The following is an 18,364-nucleotide window of genomic DNA, read 5'->3' as shown; positions in this document are numbered from 1 at the left end:
CGCAGCTCACGTAGACGGTGGATCTGAGACCTTTGACGGAACTCTCTAACTAGCAGCTCAGGGCTTGGGAAGTTAGCTGGAGAGATCAAATCAGCCGGGGTTCCCTACTAGGTATACCATAGGTGTTTCTTGATTACGCATTCCTCCGCTTCCGCCCTCGTAATTATAGAACACACCGTACGATCTGTTCCGAGAGCAACATGCCGGTGGCCGCGCAGCCCCGTGCGACGTTTATTCTCGACAATGGAGCTTACACCATCAAGGCTGGCTACGCAACTGCTGAAGCGCCGTCGCTAATCCCCAATTGCCTAGCGCGGAGTAGAGATAGACGTGTATACATTGGCGACGAATTTCTTACTCAATGCAAAGATTTCTCGGGTGTGGTGTTCCGGCGACCATTTGAGAAAGGTCATCTCACGAATTGGGAATCAGAAAAGGTGATATGGGACCGTGTACTGTTGAGTCCAGAGGTTGGATTTAATGTGGATCCCGAAGAAACCGCGTTGATTGCGACTGAGCCGGTATTACAATTGCCTGTTTGCTCTTCAAATATGGATCAGATTGTGTTCGAGGAGTACGGATTTAACACTTATTACCGATGCACTACCTCAGCTTTGGTCCATGAAAATGAGACCGGACTGCTATTTGGCGGATCAGGGCGGTCTGACACATCATTAATAATTGACTCTGGCTATTCTGCGACTTCAATTGTTCCGATTGTTGACAATACCGTGTACCATCCCGCGTTGCGTCGATTAAACGTTGGAGGCAAATTACTAAGAAATTTCTTAAAAGAAACAATTTCATTTCGTCATTATAACATGATGGATGAGGCACTCATCATCAACGAAATTAAAGACCAGAGTTGTTTCGTGACAGCATCATTTGCCAAGGACTTAGAGACTTGCAAGAGGTTGCCGGCAGCGAGGAACCCGTTGGCATTGGACTACGTGTTGCCGCGAGCAACGGCGTCTGGAATTAGGCAAGGACATATTAGGGATATGACTTTACCGCCGGATCCGGATGATCAGATATTGACGTTGGGAAATGAGCGGTTTAGTGTGCCAGAGTTGCTATTCAATCCATCAGATATTGGGATCCGGCAAGCCGGCCTGCCGGAGGCAATTATGCAGTCAATATCTGCTGTGCCAGATCCCGACGTGAGAGGACTGCTACTAGGAAATGTCGTATTTGTTGGCGGGAACACGAAGTTCTCAGGATTTAGAGAAAGGATGTTCGTAGTCTTCAGCCATTTTATATCGCAAATTTTAGCTAATGTGGAGAATAGCTCGAGTGAGTTACAAGCATTAGTGCCAGACAATATTTCTCTACGCCTAGGTTTCCCTGAAGAGTGAGTATGTCCCACAGTTAGGATGGCCTATACTAATGATTTGAAATAGTCCAATTACTTATGGATGGCAAGGAGGCATGCAGTTGAGCCAACAGAAAAGCAGACTGCGGTCGCGACAGGTTACTCGAAAAGAATACATGGAGCACGGACCGAACATTTGTATGCGCAAGTTTGGCAAGAAGACGGTCAACGTCCTAGAGTATAATACGTAGATGTAGTTAAGTGTACGATAATTGTAAATTAGTTCGCGTGTTTCTTGGGTGGCTACCTCAAGGTTCATTTGGCGGTGTAAAACAGCTGCAAAATCAGTAGTATCATTTAAAAGAATTAAGGCGAATAAATGCTCATATGGGTGATAATTAGCACTCAACTAATACCTTCCAAATGTAATTCTATTTTTGATGTCCACAACCCGGATTGTGATGATGAGGTAAATAATATGGAGTCGTGCAAAACTCCCACTCTTCGCCAGGCGCGGCTTACAACATCGCAGTCCGAACGTGAAAGTACAAGACGACAATATCAGTCGCTCACCCACTCACGACAACGTTTTTGCATTTAGTTGGTGTATACTATGGCGATAATAGACTACGACGCTCTGCGGAGGATTCCGGAGGGCACCAACGGAGACTCAAGCGAGACGGTGGCAGTGAACCATCGAGCGTAAGTATCAGCCGACGAACAGAAGCTGCCTGTTGGGACGCAGAAGTGAAACTAACTGATCTCTCTAGACTTATTACGAGAACCTTGTCCAAGTATCCAGTTGACCATGCTCTATTTCGAGAGCTTATTCAGAACAGCGCTGATGCCGGCGCCACCACTGTGCGCATTGAGTTCTCTACCGACAGTACTAAACCAATCCGACTGGATAACATCTTGTATGCTTTGCCCACACAATATCCCCGACTAGTGGCGTTGCTGATTCGAGACTTTTAGGGATGTACATAGAGCCACAGTCAGCAGGCTCCGAATCAGTAACGACGGCGTGTTCTTCCGGCCAGAAGATTGGGACCGGCTACGCGAAATTGCTAAAGGCAACCCCGACGAAACTAAGATTGGTGCATTTGGCGTCGGATTCTATTCGGTATTCGCTGTGACCGATGAGCCCATGGTTGTTTCAGGACCGACGGCAATGAGTTTCTACTACGACGGTGACCAGCTTCGTTACCGGAGGATAACGCTCCCGGCAGATGCTCAAAGAGAGGTTAATAAATGGACGACAATTGATCTGCCGTATTCCTCAACCAAACCACTTCCTGAGTTATCGCATTTTACCAGCTTCTTGGCACAGAGTCTGACGTTTGTCAAGCTGCAGCAGATTGAGTTGAGTGTGGACGATATATCGTTGCTCAGTATTCAGAAAATAAAATCAGATCCCAAATCGCTGCAGATTCCTCGGGAAATAAATTTGAAATCGCTAGATCAAACAATGCGAATGGAACGTGTCGAAACGGAGTCGGTGCAGATCAAAGCAAGATACTTAAACGCCACTCAACTCGGAAAAGACGACACTGAGGTGAAGGGTCTCATGTCATTTGGTCTCAAGTTTATTCAAGCGTTCACAGCTGAACCTGAGCGACCATCAGAATACACAGATGCTGTTTTGTTTTTGCGTAATATTACCGGATATATTCTCACAAACCCCTCAGTTTCGTTTGCAAAGAAACTACAAGGTGCAATCATGAAGCCGCCTCCTAAACATGCCTCCGTTTCTATGATCGCTTTGAATAAGAACGAAGCCGACTCATCTCAATTGAAGTCTGGTATTGCGGCTCAAATTTTTCCGAAGACATTTGCAGACGCGAAAGTATTTATCGGGTTTCCTACTAAACAAACCACGGCTTTGAAGTCTCATATTGCTACACCTCAGGCCATACCGACTATGGAGCGCGCTGCGGTTGATACAGCCAATGCTTATGTCAAGGATTGGAACAAGGAGATGATGTATATGGCCGGTGTCTTGACTCGGATTGTTTATGGCAGCGAAATGCAATGTATGGGTCTGACGATTCCACAAGGGAAAGATGTGAACGATTGTGAAGGCGTATATTCCAAAGCTGGTTTTACGATGCGACAATTTTACTTTGAACATTCAACTCCTGATGCCAGAATTGGACAATACATTGCTACGGGCTTTTGGAAATCAGCACCCTCAGTTCCGTTAGTGACTACAAAAGGTGTGAAATCGTCAACGGAAGCACGGGCTATGGAGGATATCACATTCCTGAAGGATGTGCCCATGATTCCGAAATCAATGTACAACGATGCCCCGGAATTCCACGACCAAGTTAAGAGTTTGGGTCTAATTCGATCAGTCGACGTCAACGACATTAAGAATGAATTTTCAAGGCGACCGCTGGATGTTGACGATACGGTTGCCTTTTTGAAATGGGCTATTCGGAAATTGAAGATTGACGAATTGACTCTGAGCGAGATTCGAGCAATGATAGGGTACGCTTTATTGGCTGACCCCAAAATGGGAACGGTGGACATGAGATCGATTTATTTCTATCATAATTCGACTAGTATTCCAGCAACTATGCCTGTTCCTTATACATGCCTGCCGTATGGGGTGGCCAAGGAGATTCGGAATGCTGAGTTGGAGATGCTGTAAGTTCAAGTCATTCTTCATTGCATCACCAGTCTAATTGCTGCTAGTGGGTGGAAACCGCTGGATATCGTCACATGGCTTACATTCCTGACCTCGAGTAGCTTTAGCCTACCACTAGAGCAAAATCTTGCGATCACTCCAGAGTTTGCACGGGAAGTCCTGATTGCAATCTCGAAGCAATGGTTTAGTATGATCAATTCAGCTCAAACTGCAATATTTGATCAATTGAGAAGTATAACTTGTGTTCCTACTCAAAAGGGCATGAAGAAGCCTTCTGAATCATATCTACGTCAAGTTAAGCTCTTTCCCGACCTGCCTGTTGTCGATGAAAAATTAGTGGCCAATGCTCATGAGGATATGCTGACGTACCTCGGCGTTCGAAAGACAATTGAGCTCAAGTATGTCATGGAACGATTGCACTCTGATGAAGCTGAACGGAAATGGTCGTCTGCTGATATGATAACATATCTTGCTAGCCAGCAAAAAGATATGCACGAAGAAGATATCGATTTCTTAAAGGCTAATGATATTGTCGCGTCTGAAAGCAAGGATGACGATAGATTATATCGTGTTTGTGATCTCTATCAGCCGACTGATGATCACCGAGAGCTGAAGCTCGCCATTCTCAAGTGGCCATCCGATTGGAACCCAAAGTCCACTGAGGCTGCATTTCTATTCAGGCTTGGACTGAATCAATATCCGACTGTGCAGACTGTGATCAATCTTGCGGCAACGGCGAACTCTCCGCAATTCCGTGATAAAGCACTTTCCTATTTTGTCCGTTTCTTTGATCAGAATCGATACCGTGCGCTCTACAACTCTCGTCTTCCGACCAAGTTCCTTCCAGCTACTGTTATGAAAGGAGAGAAGAAGGAAACAATCATTGTGGCACCTTCCGAGTGCTATTCGTCATCATCCGTTGAGATTTTTGATTTCCCTGTATTGCGAGAAGACATGCAAGTCGAGGCGTGGAAATTTGGGGTCGCAATGTATCCTCCGATCGACATGGTTGTCCAAAGACTCACGACCAAGCCGCCGAAGACTATCGAGCAAGCGAACAAGATGTTTAATTACATGTCAGGCAAATTGTCTGATTTGGGATCTCGAGATATTGCTAGACTTCGTGATTCAGAATTTGTGCCTATTGCGAAAGACGGGGTTACAATACTTAAATACCAGGCTCCATCACGCATCTTCATCACAGCTCAAGAAGTGTCATCAAACGACAGGTCCGATCTATTTTATAAGAAGTTCTTCGACTTCGTGAATTTCGACCTTGGAGCGAATGCGTTCTTGAGATATTGCGGTACGCGTGATAAACCTAGCGTAGTCGAACTTGCGCGATCGACGGTGGCAGAGCCTAATGCAATGTTTGTTCAAGCTGAGTCTGCTACCAGGTACATGGAATTGCTTATCGAGTTCGAGAAGCATTGGACTGAAATTTCTGCGGATACCACACTCGTGAACAACATGAGAAATTCGTCATTTTTGATCGCGAAGAAGTTTCTGGAGAAGGAAGTTAATTCACTGAATGAAACTGTCAATGGCGAGAAGGCGACTGACAATGAGTTTGACGATGATGAGGAGTTGGCAGAGGAAGACGTATCTTATGTCTTGGCTAAGGCTGCCGATACTGTGGTGAATGACGATGTCGTTAATTATAATTTTTTTAAACAAGAGATTATGTCGGCGCCATTTGAAACGAATTTGGAAAAGCTATATATGGTGCGTATTTATTATTTGTGTACGATGGGTATATGCTCACATTTAGTCTAGCGCATTGGATCACCTAAGATGTCGGATATCGTGCAGGAGACGAATTTGATTGGAGCAGTGATCAATTCCTCTGACAGTGTTGCAATTCGCAAACGAATCTTGGAACGTCTGAAGCTCTATCTGGATGGTGGCTCGCACGAGAAACTTAAAGTCCTAGTAAACTCTTTTGAAAAGCAGTTTCTTGTCGCGTCGGTCTCGAAGATATCCGTGCAGCGAACAATTATCCGCATGAGGGGCCGCCGCTTCGAGCCAGTCACGACGCAGACTACTGCAACGATAATGCGCCGTAACGACGGTGGGTTCACATTATACCTAGTGCCAAAGTTTGAGTGGTTTGATGTCGCACAGTCACTTGTTAAGGTCATATTAGAACGGCCGACACCGGATGCCGCCACTGTTTTGGAATCGCTTCTAAATTCGTCGTTGATCAGTTTAGAGCGGCGTGGATATAATGTCAAGAGGCTTCTGAATTCCCGACGACAACAAGCAAGGGTCCCGCAGCAAGCTGCCGACCAGCAATTGCTGGCAGAAGCGCGTGAACAGGAACGGCTCAAAAAGGCGGCCGAGGGACGTACTGCGGAGGAGTTAGCTGCTAAATTGGAGCGTCACGTACATGAGTCAATTTCTGGCGAGCGGGATCTCTGTCTGCCTCCAAAAGTCGAACCTGAAGGCACAGGTCGTGAAGTTATAGCCGCGGCTAGAACTGCTGTCAGTGCAGTACCAGAACCTAAAGCCTCTCTCACATCAGCTCGGGGCACAGTGAACCTGCCTAGGCAACAAAGCAATGATCTATTTGGAGGGATGTTTAAGCATTGGAAAAAGTCTGGCAGAAAAGTAGACCCATCAGGGTCATCGCTTTTGGCTGGCACGGCGTCGATTGCTGGCATGAATACACCTGAAAATACGACTTCAGAAGTTGAGCCCGCGACCACGACGCGGAACATGACGCGGACGCCGGGCGCATGGGAAGATATAGATTCTTCTGCCTCCTCTGGAACTACAACGATTTCTAGATTGCAGCGAGATAACACAGTGCATCGACAACCACTTACTGATACAGCGACCCGGCAGTTGCTGCAGGAAGGTATTCGGCATGTATCTCCATACAACAATAATGAGCTCAGCAATGAGGCCCATACGTGGATCCCTGATGAAGACGTTACCGAGTCCGCGTCGGTTTCGGCAGAGAAGATGTGTGATAGAAATGTGGCGCACGATCTACGTTTCATTGGCATGGTCTCATCCACGGGTCCAAGGCTTTTTGTTTCGAAATCCGTGCCAGATGGCATCCCAAACGAACTGACAGGTCACACTAAGCTCTTTGCCGCGACATTGCGAGAACTAGCAGTCAGTGTTTTCGGTGCACGATGGGATGCGTTTCACATGTTTTACGACGCATCAGGGGAATCTGTAGCATTCAACCTAGGCGGAAGTTTGTTTTTCAACTTACGTTATTTCGTGGACGACATTCGAGCGACACAAGTCATGTCGCAAAGTGGATTCAACATGGCCAAGGCGCTAGATTACTGGTTCCCTATCATGGCACACGAACTCGCACATAACCTGGTGGAATCGCATGGTCAGGAACATTCCTATTTCACTGAGACGTATATTCAAAAGTTTGCAGCGAGTTATAGAAGGGTGGCTAGAATGCATGACACGTGAGAGGGATGTATGAAATGCGTGATTTGATAGATGTTTGGAGTTGGATTGGCTCTGGGAGTGGGCAATTGGGTCTGCTTGTGTTGAATTCGATTAGAAAGTTTTTGAGGATTATATTAGAGTTTAGCATGCTGTTAGAGTGCGAAGAGCGCTTCAATGAATGGACAATTGATAGCTATGCTCATAGATAACGTTTACAACAATATTCGAATCTATCCGTCCGGCCATTGAATTGCCGAGCGGAGATAAGCTTAACATTGGAGCGTAACAAATACCCAGTCGGACAACAACAAAGTATGCCACGAAAAGTTAATTCGTCACAACTCCTTTCAATTCGCTCTCGAGAACAAGTCTCTCAGTTTTGCGATTGCCAATCCATGTTGACTGGGGGGACGGTGGTGGGGCATCTGGGAGCTTGCGAAGGCTGTTCTCCCTACATTGAGAATTATGCACCATAATGTGACCAATAGAGTTTCATCACTGGCGTCGATTTATCGTGCCTATACTACACCTGTCATCCACGCGGCAACTTTAACAACCCAGCTCTAGACGCAAACTACATATATACTAGAAACTATACGCATCCGCCATTTCTATCATGAAAGAAGCCATTGTTTATGGTGACCCTCTCCGCGTCGAGATTGTTGACTCTCCTGTCCCGTGAGCATTTCTTTGCTTCATCGTTATGTATCCTTGCTAACTTCATAGAGTTCCTGGGGATGACGAAGTCCTAATTAAGGTCGAAGTCTCCGGATCGAACCCAAAGGACTGGAAATTCCCACTCTACAGCAAGCGCCCGCATAACTCGGGCGATGATATCGCGGGAACAATCGTCTCTGTTGGCAAATCCGTTGTCGAATTCAAGCCAGGTGACTCTGTTGCTGCATTCCACAAAATGGGATCACACCACGGATCGTTTGCTGAATACGCTATTGCGTACGCGTACACGACGTTTCATATCCCGGCTTCGGTCACTTTCGAAGAAGCCTCGACAGTACCTCTCGCTTCGTTGACTGCCGCATACGGACTTTGGGAAGTTCTTCGCCTGCCGACACCCTGGTGTCCTGCACCGACTGAGGATATTCCGCTGTTGGTATATGGTGCCTCTACCAGTGTTGGCACCTTTGCCATTAAGCTGGCCAAATTGGCTGGTGTAGGGCCAATTATTGGAGTTGCAGGTGCCGGCTCACAGGTCGCGCTCGAAGCTGGTGCGGATTTCATTGTCGACTATAGAAACAACTATGACATTTCTGGCTCGATTCGTTCATTTTTGAAATCCGGTCAAAAGCTTTTATATGCTTGGGATACAGTTTCGGAGCATGGGTCGTACCATCACGCGATTCGTGCACTCGAACCTGGTCTCGAATCCAAGCTTTGCCTCATTCTTCCAGAGAACAAGTTCGAAGATATTGATAAGACTACGACAAATTTTGATGTCGCACGTGTTGCGAATGCACATGATGAGAATTCAGCTAGACGTGACTTTGCGTATATTTTTTATAGGCAACTGACGAAGTGGTTTCAGGAGGGAAAGTTCACTGGGCACCGTTTTGACATTGTTGAAGGTGGATTGGCCGGCGTTGAAGGTGCGTTGATTGATTTGAAAGCTGGAAGGGTTAGTGCCTCGAAGAAAATTTTTAGGATTAAGGACACTCCGGGATTGTAAATTGCTGTGATTATGTATGCACTTTCTGCATACTACTATTACGGCGCTCGTTGTGTACGATGGGTTAAATTGTAAACTATAGAGTATGTAGTTACTGTGAAAATCGAGTAAAGAATTGTTATCCATGCAAGTAGACCGGATTGCTAAAAAAGTCAATTGGAAATTGCCTAATGTTGGTAATTAGTATTTGCAGAAGCTTGGACTAATTTTGAAAGAGTAGGCCCTGAAGGTATTTTGTTCCAATCAACAGCCGCACTACATGCGGCAGTTTATGGTGGCATGTGTCTCATGTGACTTTTACTTGCTTGCAAACTCCTGCTTGCATGAGAGCTTTCTTATATAACTAATTACAAATGATGCAGCACTTTGAAATAAAGCATAAGTACAACCTATGTAGCATGACCTGTCCGGCGGAGGCATGGTGCGGGCTGCAATGACGAAGACATGGTTCAATCTCAAGGTGACCTCGACAACCTTGTCCAAAAGCATGCTGCACCAAGAATATTGTGATGCCATATACATACATTATGAGAACAGATTCGAAATATGTGGGGATGACGGCCGACGTTAATTAATCGATGCCACGGCTATGCTGGAATATGATAGTGGCATACATGTCATAGGCAATAATGTGTGAATCTTAAACAATTGGCAGGATGTCGTCACCGCGCATCTCCGTGGAGCGTTAACGATCACATCCAAAGACATGAGATGCGATATCGGCAGCATTTAAAAATAGTCCCATTGTATATGATATGCATAACAACCACAGCGTCTTGAAGCAACATAATAGGACAGAACAACGTAGCAGGAAGCATTGCAGCACCTTGGGCCGAATTGTCAAAGCAGCTAATATATGCGTATAAATGCGATGCCGCCAATTGCAACTTTGACTTAGGCAAGGCACATTCAGCATGCAACACATGGTATATTTATATATAAATTATTTTATCATGGTTGCTGAGGCTATCAACCAATTAATCAGCACGTGGATGAGGTGGAGAGAGTCTACAACGCGCAGTGCGGAGTAAGGGACATGACGGGGTAGTCTTAAACGTCAGGGGCCCAATTCCCTTTTCTTGGGGCGCTGAGCACCCTTGCGCCACACACGTCATTGCCCTCCCTCAACACACCAGAATTGGGACGACAACATAGCTGCCATTCCAAGTACCGTTATCCTGGATCCGTCTGTTCGTAAAGAGACAGGTCTAAGGGTTGGCGCTGACGTGGTATCACACACTCCAAAACAGAGCCGCAGTACTCGGCCAACGAAACGTCAACAGGCCTCTCCATGTAGTTTAGTCCATAGTCCCCTGCTTGAATCATTTCCAACAAGGCCCTTCCCATGTCCGAATAAACATTCTATTTTACAAGTCCTCCTTCACTACGCCCCGCGTCTCATCATCTCGCTGCATCATCTGCGGTCGCCATGATAGCTGACGCAAAAGTCGTCCTTCTGGGTGCTCAAGGTGAGTTGTTTGGCTGCCGTTTCTGACTGCCCGCTTACCACTCTCGCAGGCGCTGGAAAAACATCCCTAGTTGTCCGATATGTCCATAACAAGTTCCACGACAGTAAGTCGCGTCCTTTCTCTGCTAGCTGTCATGATGCTAATGTCTGTTTGCTCTCTAGGCCAACCAACGACAATTGGTGCCTCGTTTCTGGCAAAGAAAATAATTGTTGACGGAGTAGTCGTGCGGTTGCAGATATGGGACACCGCGGGCCAGGAGCGCTTCAGATCGATGGCCCCCATGTACTATCGATCTGCTGCCTGCGGTATCCTTTGCTATGACATAACTTCCGTGTCATCATTCAACGCCATGCACTCGTGGTTACAGGAGTTGAAGGCGAATTTGAGCTCCGACATTATCATTCACATCGTTGGTACGAAGTTAGATCTCGTCCGCGAAGATCCTTCACGCCGAGAAGTGCCATTTGAGATGTGCATACAATATGCTGAAAATAACTTGCGCGATATAGAGGCTGCAGATAATCCAAATTGGACTGGCCGAGACTCGTGCCACGAAATTTGCGCAAAGGATGACGAAGGTATTTCATGTTGTTTTAGGTGCTTTGGCCAATTGTCAAGACAGCGTATGCTAAACGATGGTCGCAGGTGTCAAGGAGGTGTTTGAGAGCATTACCCGAACGATTATTCGACGACGACCGATTCTGAAGAAGAGCCGACGCAATAGCGTCCACTACGAATCCGACTCATTTTCATCTGACGACGATGACGACGCCCTCAATAGCGGTACCATCAGAAGTATCGGAACTATTAGTCTGCAGCATCCCGCCGCAGAAGAAAAGAGCCGTTGCTGTTAGCAAACCCAGCCAGCCCCTCAGGCTAGACCAAACTCACTATCAATCCTGGATGGCGTTTTTCGTAAAATTCCAATTCCCTCTATGTTCTTTGGCATATAAGTCGTGTTCGTGGCTCTCATGTTATTGCATTATTGGTTTCGTTTTGGTTTTTTGGCACGTGTATAACTACTAGTTCATTTGTACCCTACTTCTTGGAGCTTCATTTGCGTGTCTTTGTCGATTATATGCATCCTCTTTGACTACTGACAACGTATTTTGAACGACGTTTACGACTTTGTTTGTATATTGTGATGGCACTTTTTTTGTTTGTAAGCGATGGTTTGTTTGTCCTTTTTTGTTTGTGCAATTCTCTTAGTACGATTTGTCCTTGTTTTTGGTTCTTGCGTTATTGGGACTATGTGTAACAATCCCACGGGTCAACGAAGGCGTTATTGTTGAGTTCTTACTAATGGATCGAGTTATTCGAACTCGGGAGGTCATTTCACGTTTATAGCCGCAATGTGGGCGACGTGAGAAAGGAAGGCAGAGTAGAATTAGTTATCGGCTCGCGGTGGCCGTGCGGTAGTGCATTGGAGATAGTCCTATGATGATGTTGTAGCTATCGGGGAATTCTTGATTGTGCATTTTGATTTGTATGGTTGTGGAATATGGCTTTGTAGTCTCCTTTGGTGTCGTACGATATTCCAAACGTCGCTCGCATTATTCATTGACTTGTACGAATTAATGAATTTAATGCCATTGTAGCCGTTCTTAGGCTTAATCTCTTTTGTGGTTCTTCGTGTCCAAGGCTACCGGCAACAACAGGCAACTACGACTAATTGCGCATGACGCAACAAGAGGATTCTTTGCCACTCTATTATGAAAGGCAAAGATTGCTTTAAAAACCAATTTAGTCGAATCCTAGTTGGCACATGCTGACGGCGGATATTGTATTAGTATTGCGATGATGTCGAAGATGCCATACCAAAGTCGTCCCACATCTAACCTTAGCTGTAAACTCACATATGGGCCGCATTGATATTGTGGCTTATCTTCATGCTCAGATATAAACCGTAACATCACCGAAACCCAATATTCCACATAAGTTCAATAATATGAGGCACCTAATTCTGTAGTGACTTTGTGCAATTGAGTGACAATTGGTCTGGAAAGAAATAAATAGCCTGATCCTGCTTACACGCACGCCCTTCCAGACTCGGCTTGTGCAAACGTCCAGAGCCCGGAATCATACTTAATAAAAAACAACAGCAATAACGATGCTTTGGAGATTTAGGTCTCATCTCGCGCTCTTTAGTCGATATATATCTGTAATCAGAATGTAGGAGTAATACACGTGCCACGCAGCATTGGGTTAGGGTGTAGAAGCAAAAATAACAGCGTCTGAAATTGCTATAACTTATCTAAGATATAATGATTATATTAAATATATAATTGGAATTTTCTATGAACCAATCGAGCTGATCTTAAGGCTTGCCGAGCCGCCGAGATTCGGCTCCGTTGGCTCCGTTGGCTCCGTTGGCTCCGAGTTTTGGTGGCCTTCGGCCAAAACTCGGCGGCTCGGCAAGGCGGATGACTTGTGTGGCTTGCAAGTTCCCGCGTTACCCCACCTTTGCACAGCTGTTATAAGCCAGTACCCCCATTTCTCTATAGTTAAAGGCCGGACTCACTCCTACCTGGTTTATCTCCTGCACTCGCCCGGCATAATTTAACACACTCTCTCTTGCTGCTTACTCTAGAGATTATTGATTATATAGATTCGCTCGCTTCTTCTACTTTAGAGTTTGGTATTGATTTAATAATTGGGTTATTCTGGAATTTGTCGAACAGTTCTCTGCATCTTCGTCCGACCGATTAAAAAGCAAAATGGTTACACTCACAGGTGCCGAAGGTAAGTTCAATAGTCCCGTATTCCCTGATATACATATGCTTTAACTAATTGCTGTAGTTAGCAAACATAATACTAAGGAGAGCTGCTGGGTCATTGTCCACGGGAAGGTATATGATGTGACTGAGTTCCTTCCAGAACATCCCGGCGGTCAAAAAATCATCCTCAAGTACGCAGGCAAGGATGCGACGAAGGAATTTGACCCTATTCACCCTTCCGACACGCTTGACAAATACTTGCCTGCTGATAAGCACCTTGGTCTTGTCGACATGGCGTCGGTCAAGACTGACCCCCAGGACGAAGAACTTATGGACGAACTCGAACTCGCACGAATAGAACGGGTCAAGCGCATGCCGCATGTTTCTCAGTGCTACAATTTGCTCGATTTCGAGGATATCGCGCGTCAGACTATGAGGAAGACCGCGTGGGCTTATTATTCATCTGGTGCCGACGACGAGATAACGTTACGTGAGAATCATGCTGCATTCCACAGGATTTGGTTCCGACCAAAGGTCTTGGTTGACGTCAGCAAAATTGATCTGTCTACTACTATGTTGGGATGCCCGTCTTCGGTTCCATTCTACATTACCGCCACAGCGCTCGGAAAATTGGGCAATCCCGAAGGTGAAGTCGTCCTGACGCGTGCCGGATACCGCGAGAATGTGATTCAGATGATACCCACGCTTGCATCGTGCTCGTTCGACGAGATCGTGGATGCTAAGCAAGGGGATCAAATTCAATGGTTGCAGTTATACGTCAACCAGGATCGCGAGATCACTCGGAAAATCGTGCAACATGCCGAGAAACGTGGATGCCGCGCTTTATGGATCACAGTTGATGCACCGCAACTTGGTCGTCGCGAGAAGGATATGCGTTCAAAGTATGATGAACAGGCGGCGAACGTGCAGGACGACGAGTCGGCTGTAGACAGATCCCAAGGCGCCGCGAGAGCCATTTCGTCGTTCATTGACCCCGCCCTGAGTTGGAAAGATATCCCTTGGTTCCAAAGCATTACTAAGATGCCCATCGTCCTGAAAGGTGTGCAGCGTGCCGAGGATGCAATAAAGGCAGTTGAATTTGGCGTAGACGCTATTCTACTCAGTAACCACGGTGGCCGTCAACTTGACTTTGCACGACCAGGTATCGAGGTGCTCGCCGAGGTCATGGCTGCGCTCAGGCAGCATGGTTATGAACACAAGATTGAGGTTTATATTGACGGCGGTATCCGCCGAGGCACTGATATTCTTAAAGCCATTTGCATGGGAGCCAAAGGCGTTGGCATTGGCAGACCGTTCCTCTATGCGATGTCCACTTATGGCGAGACCGGTGTTGTCCGTGCCATGCAGCTGCTTAAGGACGAACTTGCGATGAACATGCGACTCATTGGCGCTACCAAGATCTCAGATCTTGACGAGTCGTTTGTTGAGGTCGGTAGTATCGCTACTCATACTAATGTTCCGAGGGATCATTTGTCCAGTCAAGCATATGACAGGCTAGTTACTCCACCTTTTGTCAAGTCGAAGCTGTAAGGTGTGTTAGCAAGGGACTACGAGTTATGTGTCGATTGTGTTAGATAGAATCATTTGAAGATAGGAGTATTTATAGCATGGGTAGTCTACATGGTTCGTTACAAGGTATTGGAATATAGGTAAAGGATAGATAAAGTTTCATGTTAAATCGACCTGATTAACCGACTACGTAATGATTCCAGAAAGACACAATGATCAAATTTGCAACATCCTGCGTTCTTCCATCCTCAAATCTTCCATCTTCCGCTGCTCAATATCTTTGATTTTCTTGTCTTTCCGCTGTCGTTTCTCCGATACGGTCTTTGAATCCATATCAGGCATAAACAACTTGATCTTAGTCGAGACCTCGTTTGCTCTCCTTGGACAATGAATCCACGAGTCAACTACACAGCCGTCATCAAGTTCCTTCCACTGATAAAATGAGCCTAAGCCAAAAGTTTCCCACAGCCGTAAAATCGGCCGCTCGACAACATCTACCCAGACACGCACTATAGGCGTCCGCAGAAAGTACGCGTAGTACCACCACCACTTGTACTCATAGGCGACAACAACGGACGTATCCATTACAATGCGTGGTCGCACTTGGCCACCGGAAGTTAGTAAATACGAATTCAATAATGCGAATGGTAGCAACGTGCATTCTGATATCGCACATGTCGGCGGACTAGGAAATCGTAGTGGCCACACCAGTTTTGTCGTAGTGCGGGACGAACTGTCCTCGTCAGCCGCCACATCGTAAGTCCGCGGTGGTGATAAGAATGGACCAGCGCTCATGACCACTATGCCGTTCCAGCAAGTTCCGACTTCAACTAGTCCCCCTTTGCGCACAGCTTCCCTATCATCTGCCGCGGAGAAGAAGGGGTACATTCCATTGACTCCGTTGCCACATTTGTCACGATCAGCCCACTGATCGTACAACGTCGCTGTCTGCATATCCATTCCACATGCCATAACCACCGGCGCGGACTCGGTACCCGCTCTATATTTCACCGCGTCGAGTAGCTTCAAAACATCGGTGTATCTGTGAATGACATCATTCAGAAAAATGACATGTTTCATACGATCCCCGAGTGACGTTGACGAGACCTCTTCGAGTGGCGCGAGGGCAATATTGCGAACTGTTGTCATGTATGATATCCGTGTCTGCGTATCTACCCATGGGTCGTGAATTGGTAGCGGTCGCAGACCGGATGTTATGTTGAGAGAATACTGAACACCCTTGTGATGCAAGTACTGCGAGAACTGAAGAAGAGAAGATGCAGTGTTATCTTGAGAGTCGTTTTCGGCCAGAGAGACGTAGATCTTCAGAATTCAGTGTCATGAAATGATAGTATAACAAATCGATGACTTACATTGTCTGATCCGAGAACATCGATCAATTTGACTATCTCGGCTATCCAGCTCGGTAAAATATCATCATTGTTGTAAAAATTCGCGGCAATAAAATAGGCATCATTAGTTCTTAAATTGAGACGTTCCTTCACGAACTGTGTCTCGGCAGCGTGACGCGGATACGGCGATTTCAATCCGTAAGTATAAATGAAGACCGTATATATCATGCCGGTAATAATTATGAGCGTATTGCGAACAATGATTCTGATTCTGGGTTCATGATGTGTTGCGTAGCTGTTTTTGCCGAGGATGGCGTTTTCGGTGTTATGGTGAACTACTCCGAAAGTACGGTAGACGAAGACAACAAACTTGCAGGGAAGGTACACAAATATGAACGCAACAAATGCGGAGAGATTAAGTGAATTATGCGTCAATATCATAAATGTCAGGCGAAAAATAAGCATCGGGATGACGAGAAAGAGGATGGCATGTGGCATGCGTCGGAATATTGAGATACCAAGGACGTAGAATCGACCGTATCGAAAACCATTTGGGAGAGGTACTGAGACGGCGACATTAACCTTCAACTCACTTGACTGTCGGAAGTCTTGAAAGATGGTCTGTGATGGGGGAATCGACGGAGATGATGGACATGGGATGAGGGGGTCACTACTAGCCAAAGATGTGTTGGATATTACTGGACTCAGAGATGACGACGGAGACAGCGACGCCGAAGATGATACGCATGCTGGCATCTGGAATTGATGTTGCCGATTTCACGGACACGAATATATCGACAGCGAGATAGAACAGTAAGAGCACTCTGATAAGTAAATAAATAAATAAACTTAGTGTTTAGTCGTTTGAAATCTCTCGAAACCACTGACGGACATGCATCAAAAGTGTACCCAGCCGTAATGATCTGCTAGTGTCTCGAGATAACAGATGCGAGGGAGAGAAAAGAAGTAGAGTCTTCTATGGCACCCTCCATAGACACTATGATGGCATTGGCATAGCCAAGTAAGCAGCATTGTCGTGTTTGCGGAGAGAACATAATGAGCAGAAACGGCCATCGAATTTACAGCGGCGGAGTAACGCGTAGCAGGTGCGCAGAGTACGATGCCTGCAAGCTGTAAATCGAGTGGCATGCGTACGTACTTTAATTTGGGAGTACGAGTGCGTGTTGAAGGGGCACATGGGGCTTGGTTGCCATTGTGCCTTAATAAGCTCGTGAAAATGGCAAGGCATAATAAACGCCACTAGTCCGTTTCAAGTTAGAGTTGCACCCCATAGTTTGGATGGCTTCTGTGATTATCCTCAAAATGGTTAGCGCAATATCGTATCGCGGCAATTTAAAAAAGCCACTTACATAAATTTACATAAATTTAAAAGCATCTGTTAATGGAGCAACTACTGATAACAGAGAATTTGAATACATTCTCTCAACGCACTGATTCAAGATCGCCCTTTTAAGACGGCGAGACCCCTTAAATGCATTTGATTCTACCCTTTAGCATCTCACCGTCTAATTCTATCTATATGACTCGTATTCTACCCGCGGCCTCTCCTTTCCGTTGCTCCTAACCTTGGACATAAACAGCAATCCCAACGCCGACGACGGTGAGATCTAATGCTTTCCTTCCGACGGTGAGATTTGATGCTTTCCTTGTCGGCCGTTGCAACGGTGACTCTCAGCAAAGTACAACATGTCATCACTCCTTCGTCACGGGAAGCATTTAATCAGTTCCGAATACTTGCAGCTGGGAAAAAGAAAAACTACCATTTTACAAGCATGAGCAATCCTATGCGGTTCACATTAATGAGGTCTTCAATTCCAAGCATCAAGTTGTCGGAGAATTGGCTATGGCGCCTACTCAATAGTATGGCTATGTCGTGATTTGAGGTAGGCTGGCCGGAAAATGTTCAAGATATGAGGAGTAAATCGACACATCGACGCTTCGATTCGCCGTAACCGTCCAGGCAAGTGGAAGGCTGATAGACTTACGAAAAAAATTCTTAGAGGAAAGAGAAACTCGTTTCGAAGGGTCGGAGAAAGAACCTATTCCATGCTGAATGGCTCCCGGAGGAGCAACGGTCCGGGACAGCAGAACACTTTTTTCATTCACATCACTGCCAAGGCCATCACAACACGACACCAGTCGATATCCTCTTAAAATTACATTACTCGATAGATTGACCATTAAAAATTCAATCTTACTATTTTGGTAA

At 46.0% G+C, this 18,364-nt stretch overlaps 6 protein-coding genes across 6 annotated transcripts; 5 read left to right on the top strand and 1 right to left on the bottom strand.

The window, feature by feature from the left end:
- The first annotated feature begins 12 nt into the window (after window positions 1-12).
- V1513DRAFT_446542 (actin family) lies at window positions 13-1,708 on the top strand. The gene is made up of 3 exons (XM_066898280.1): window positions 13-1,234; window positions 1,289-1,351; window positions 1,401-1,708. Exons 1-3 carry the CDS (start codon window positions 201-203, stop codon window positions 1,561-1,563), a joined length of 1,260 nt encoding a protein of 419 aa, XP_066753041.1. The 5' UTR covers window positions 13-200; the 3' UTR covers window positions 1,564-1,708.
- A 15-nt stretch (window positions 1,709-1,723) lies between these two features.
- Window positions 1,724-7,580, top strand: V1513DRAFT_464920 (uncharacterized protein). Its single transcript, XM_066900015.1, has 5 exons — window positions 1,724-2,014; window positions 2,083-2,229; window positions 2,288-3,961; window positions 4,010-5,687; window positions 5,739-7,580. The coding sequence occupies exons 1-5, from the start codon at window positions 1,926-1,928 to the stop codon at window positions 7,401-7,403; spliced, it is 5,253 nt and encodes a 1,750-aa protein (XP_066753040.1). The 5' UTR covers window positions 1,724-1,925; the 3' UTR covers window positions 7,404-7,580.
- A 340-nt stretch (window positions 7,581-7,920) lies between these two features.
- Window positions 7,921-9,340, top strand: V1513DRAFT_446535 (chaperonin 10-like protein). Its single transcript, XM_066898279.1, has 2 exons — window positions 7,921-8,060; window positions 8,109-9,340. The coding sequence occupies exons 1-2, from the start codon at window positions 7,999-8,001 to the stop codon at window positions 9,064-9,066; spliced, it is 1,020 nt and encodes a 339-aa protein (XP_066753039.1). The 5' UTR covers window positions 7,921-7,998; the 3' UTR covers window positions 9,067-9,340.
- Window positions 9,341-10,495: 1,155 nt separating this feature from the next.
- On the top strand, window positions 10,496-11,389 carry V1513DRAFT_432069 (P-loop containing nucleoside triphosphate hydrolase protein; the record flags this gene model as incomplete). The annotated part of the gene is made up of 4 exons (XM_066896393.1): window positions 10,496-10,535; window positions 10,585-10,638; window positions 10,697-11,113; window positions 11,181-11,389. The coding sequence occupies 4 exons, from the start codon at window positions 10,496-10,498 to the stop codon at window positions 11,387-11,389; spliced, it is 720 nt and encodes a 239-aa protein (XP_066753038.1).
- A 1,651-nt stretch (window positions 11,390-13,040) lies between these two features.
- Window positions 13,041-14,973, top strand: V1513DRAFT_401172 (FMN-dependent dehydrogenase-domain-containing protein). The gene is made up of 2 exons (XM_066895502.1): window positions 13,041-13,277; window positions 13,335-14,973. The coding sequence occupies exons 1-2, from the start codon at window positions 13,253-13,255 to the stop codon at window positions 14,801-14,803; spliced, it is 1,494 nt and encodes a 497-aa protein (XP_066753037.1). The 5' UTR covers window positions 13,041-13,252; the 3' UTR covers window positions 14,804-14,973.
- On the bottom strand, window positions 14,923-17,310 carry V1513DRAFT_446527 (cryptococcal mannosyltransferase 1-domain-containing protein). The gene is made up of 2 exons (XM_066898278.1): window positions 16,156-17,310; window positions 14,923-16,105 (listed from the first exon to the last, which is right to left on the bottom strand). The coding sequence occupies exons 1-2, from the start codon at window positions 16,888-16,890 to the stop codon at window positions 14,999-15,001; spliced, it is 1,842 nt and encodes a 613-aa protein (XP_066753036.1). The 5' UTR covers window positions 16,891-17,310; the 3' UTR covers window positions 14,923-14,998.
- Window positions 17,311-18,364: the final 1,054 nt, after the last annotated feature.

The sequence above is a fragment of the Lipomyces chichibuensis genome (assembly GCF_038497645.1).
Source record: "Lipomyces chichibuensis strain CBS 12929 unplaced genomic scaffold V1513scaffold_20, whole genome shotgun sequence".
NCBI lineage: Eukaryota > Fungi > Ascomycota > Lipomycetes > Lipomycetales > Lipomycetaceae > Lipomyces > Lipomyces chichibuensis.
Note: the sequence above shows the minus strand (reverse complement) of the source record. Positions and strands in the feature narration are given on the sequence as shown.

What these genes read in the sequence shown, in the direction of transcription:
- V1513DRAFT_446542 (XM_066898280.1), top strand. Translation starts at nt 201, where the DNA reads ATGCCGGTGGCCGCGCAGCCCCGTGCGACGTTTATTCTCGACAATGGA. An exon ending in TCAGGATTTAGAGAAAGGAT is followed by an intron (nt 1,235 to 1,288) that starts GTTCGTAGTCTT and finishes TGTGGAGAATAG; the next exon opens with CTCGAGTGAGTTACAAGCAT. An exon ending in CGCCTAGGTTTCCCTGAAGA is followed by an intron (nt 1,352 to 1,400) that starts GTGAGTATGTCC and finishes GATTTGAAATAG; the next exon opens with TCCAATTACTTATGGATGGC.
- V1513DRAFT_464920 (XM_066900015.1), top strand. Translation starts at nt 1,926, where the DNA reads ATGGCGATAATAGACTACGACGCTCTGCGGAGGATTCCGGAGGGCACC. An exon ending in ATCCGACTGGATAACATCTT is followed by an intron (nt 2,230 to 2,287) that starts GTATGCTTTGCC and finishes CGAGACTTTTAG; the next exon opens with GGATGTACATAGAGCCACAG. An exon ending in ATTTGGAAAAGCTATATATG is followed by an intron (nt 5,688 to 5,738) that starts GTGCGTATTTAT and finishes CATTTAGTCTAG; the next exon opens with CGCATTGGATCACCTAAGAT.
- V1513DRAFT_446535 (XM_066898279.1), top strand. Translation starts at nt 7,999, where the DNA reads ATGAAAGAAGCCATTGTTTATGGTGACCCTCTCCGCGTCGAGATTGTT. An exon ending in ATTGTTGACTCTCCTGTCCC is followed by an intron (nt 8,061 to 8,108) that starts GTGAGCATTTCT and finishes CTAACTTCATAG; the next exon opens with AGTTCCTGGGGATGACGAAG.
- V1513DRAFT_401172 (XM_066895502.1), top strand. Translation starts at nt 13,253, where the DNA reads ATGGTTACACTCACAGGTGCCGAAG. An exon ending in TACACTCACAGGTGCCGAAG is followed by an intron (nt 13,278 to 13,334) that starts GTAAGTTCAATA and finishes TAATTGCTGTAG; the next exon opens with TTAGCAAACATAATACTAAG.
- V1513DRAFT_446527 (XM_066898278.1), bottom strand. Translation starts at nt 16,890, where the DNA reads ATGCCAGCATGCGTATCATCTTCGGCGTCGCTGTCTCCGTCGTCATCT. An exon ending in ATGTTCTCGGATCAGACAAT is followed by an intron (nt 16,106 to 16,155) that starts GTAAGTCATCGA and finishes TGAATTCTGAAG; the next exon opens with ATCTACGTCTCTCTGGCCGA.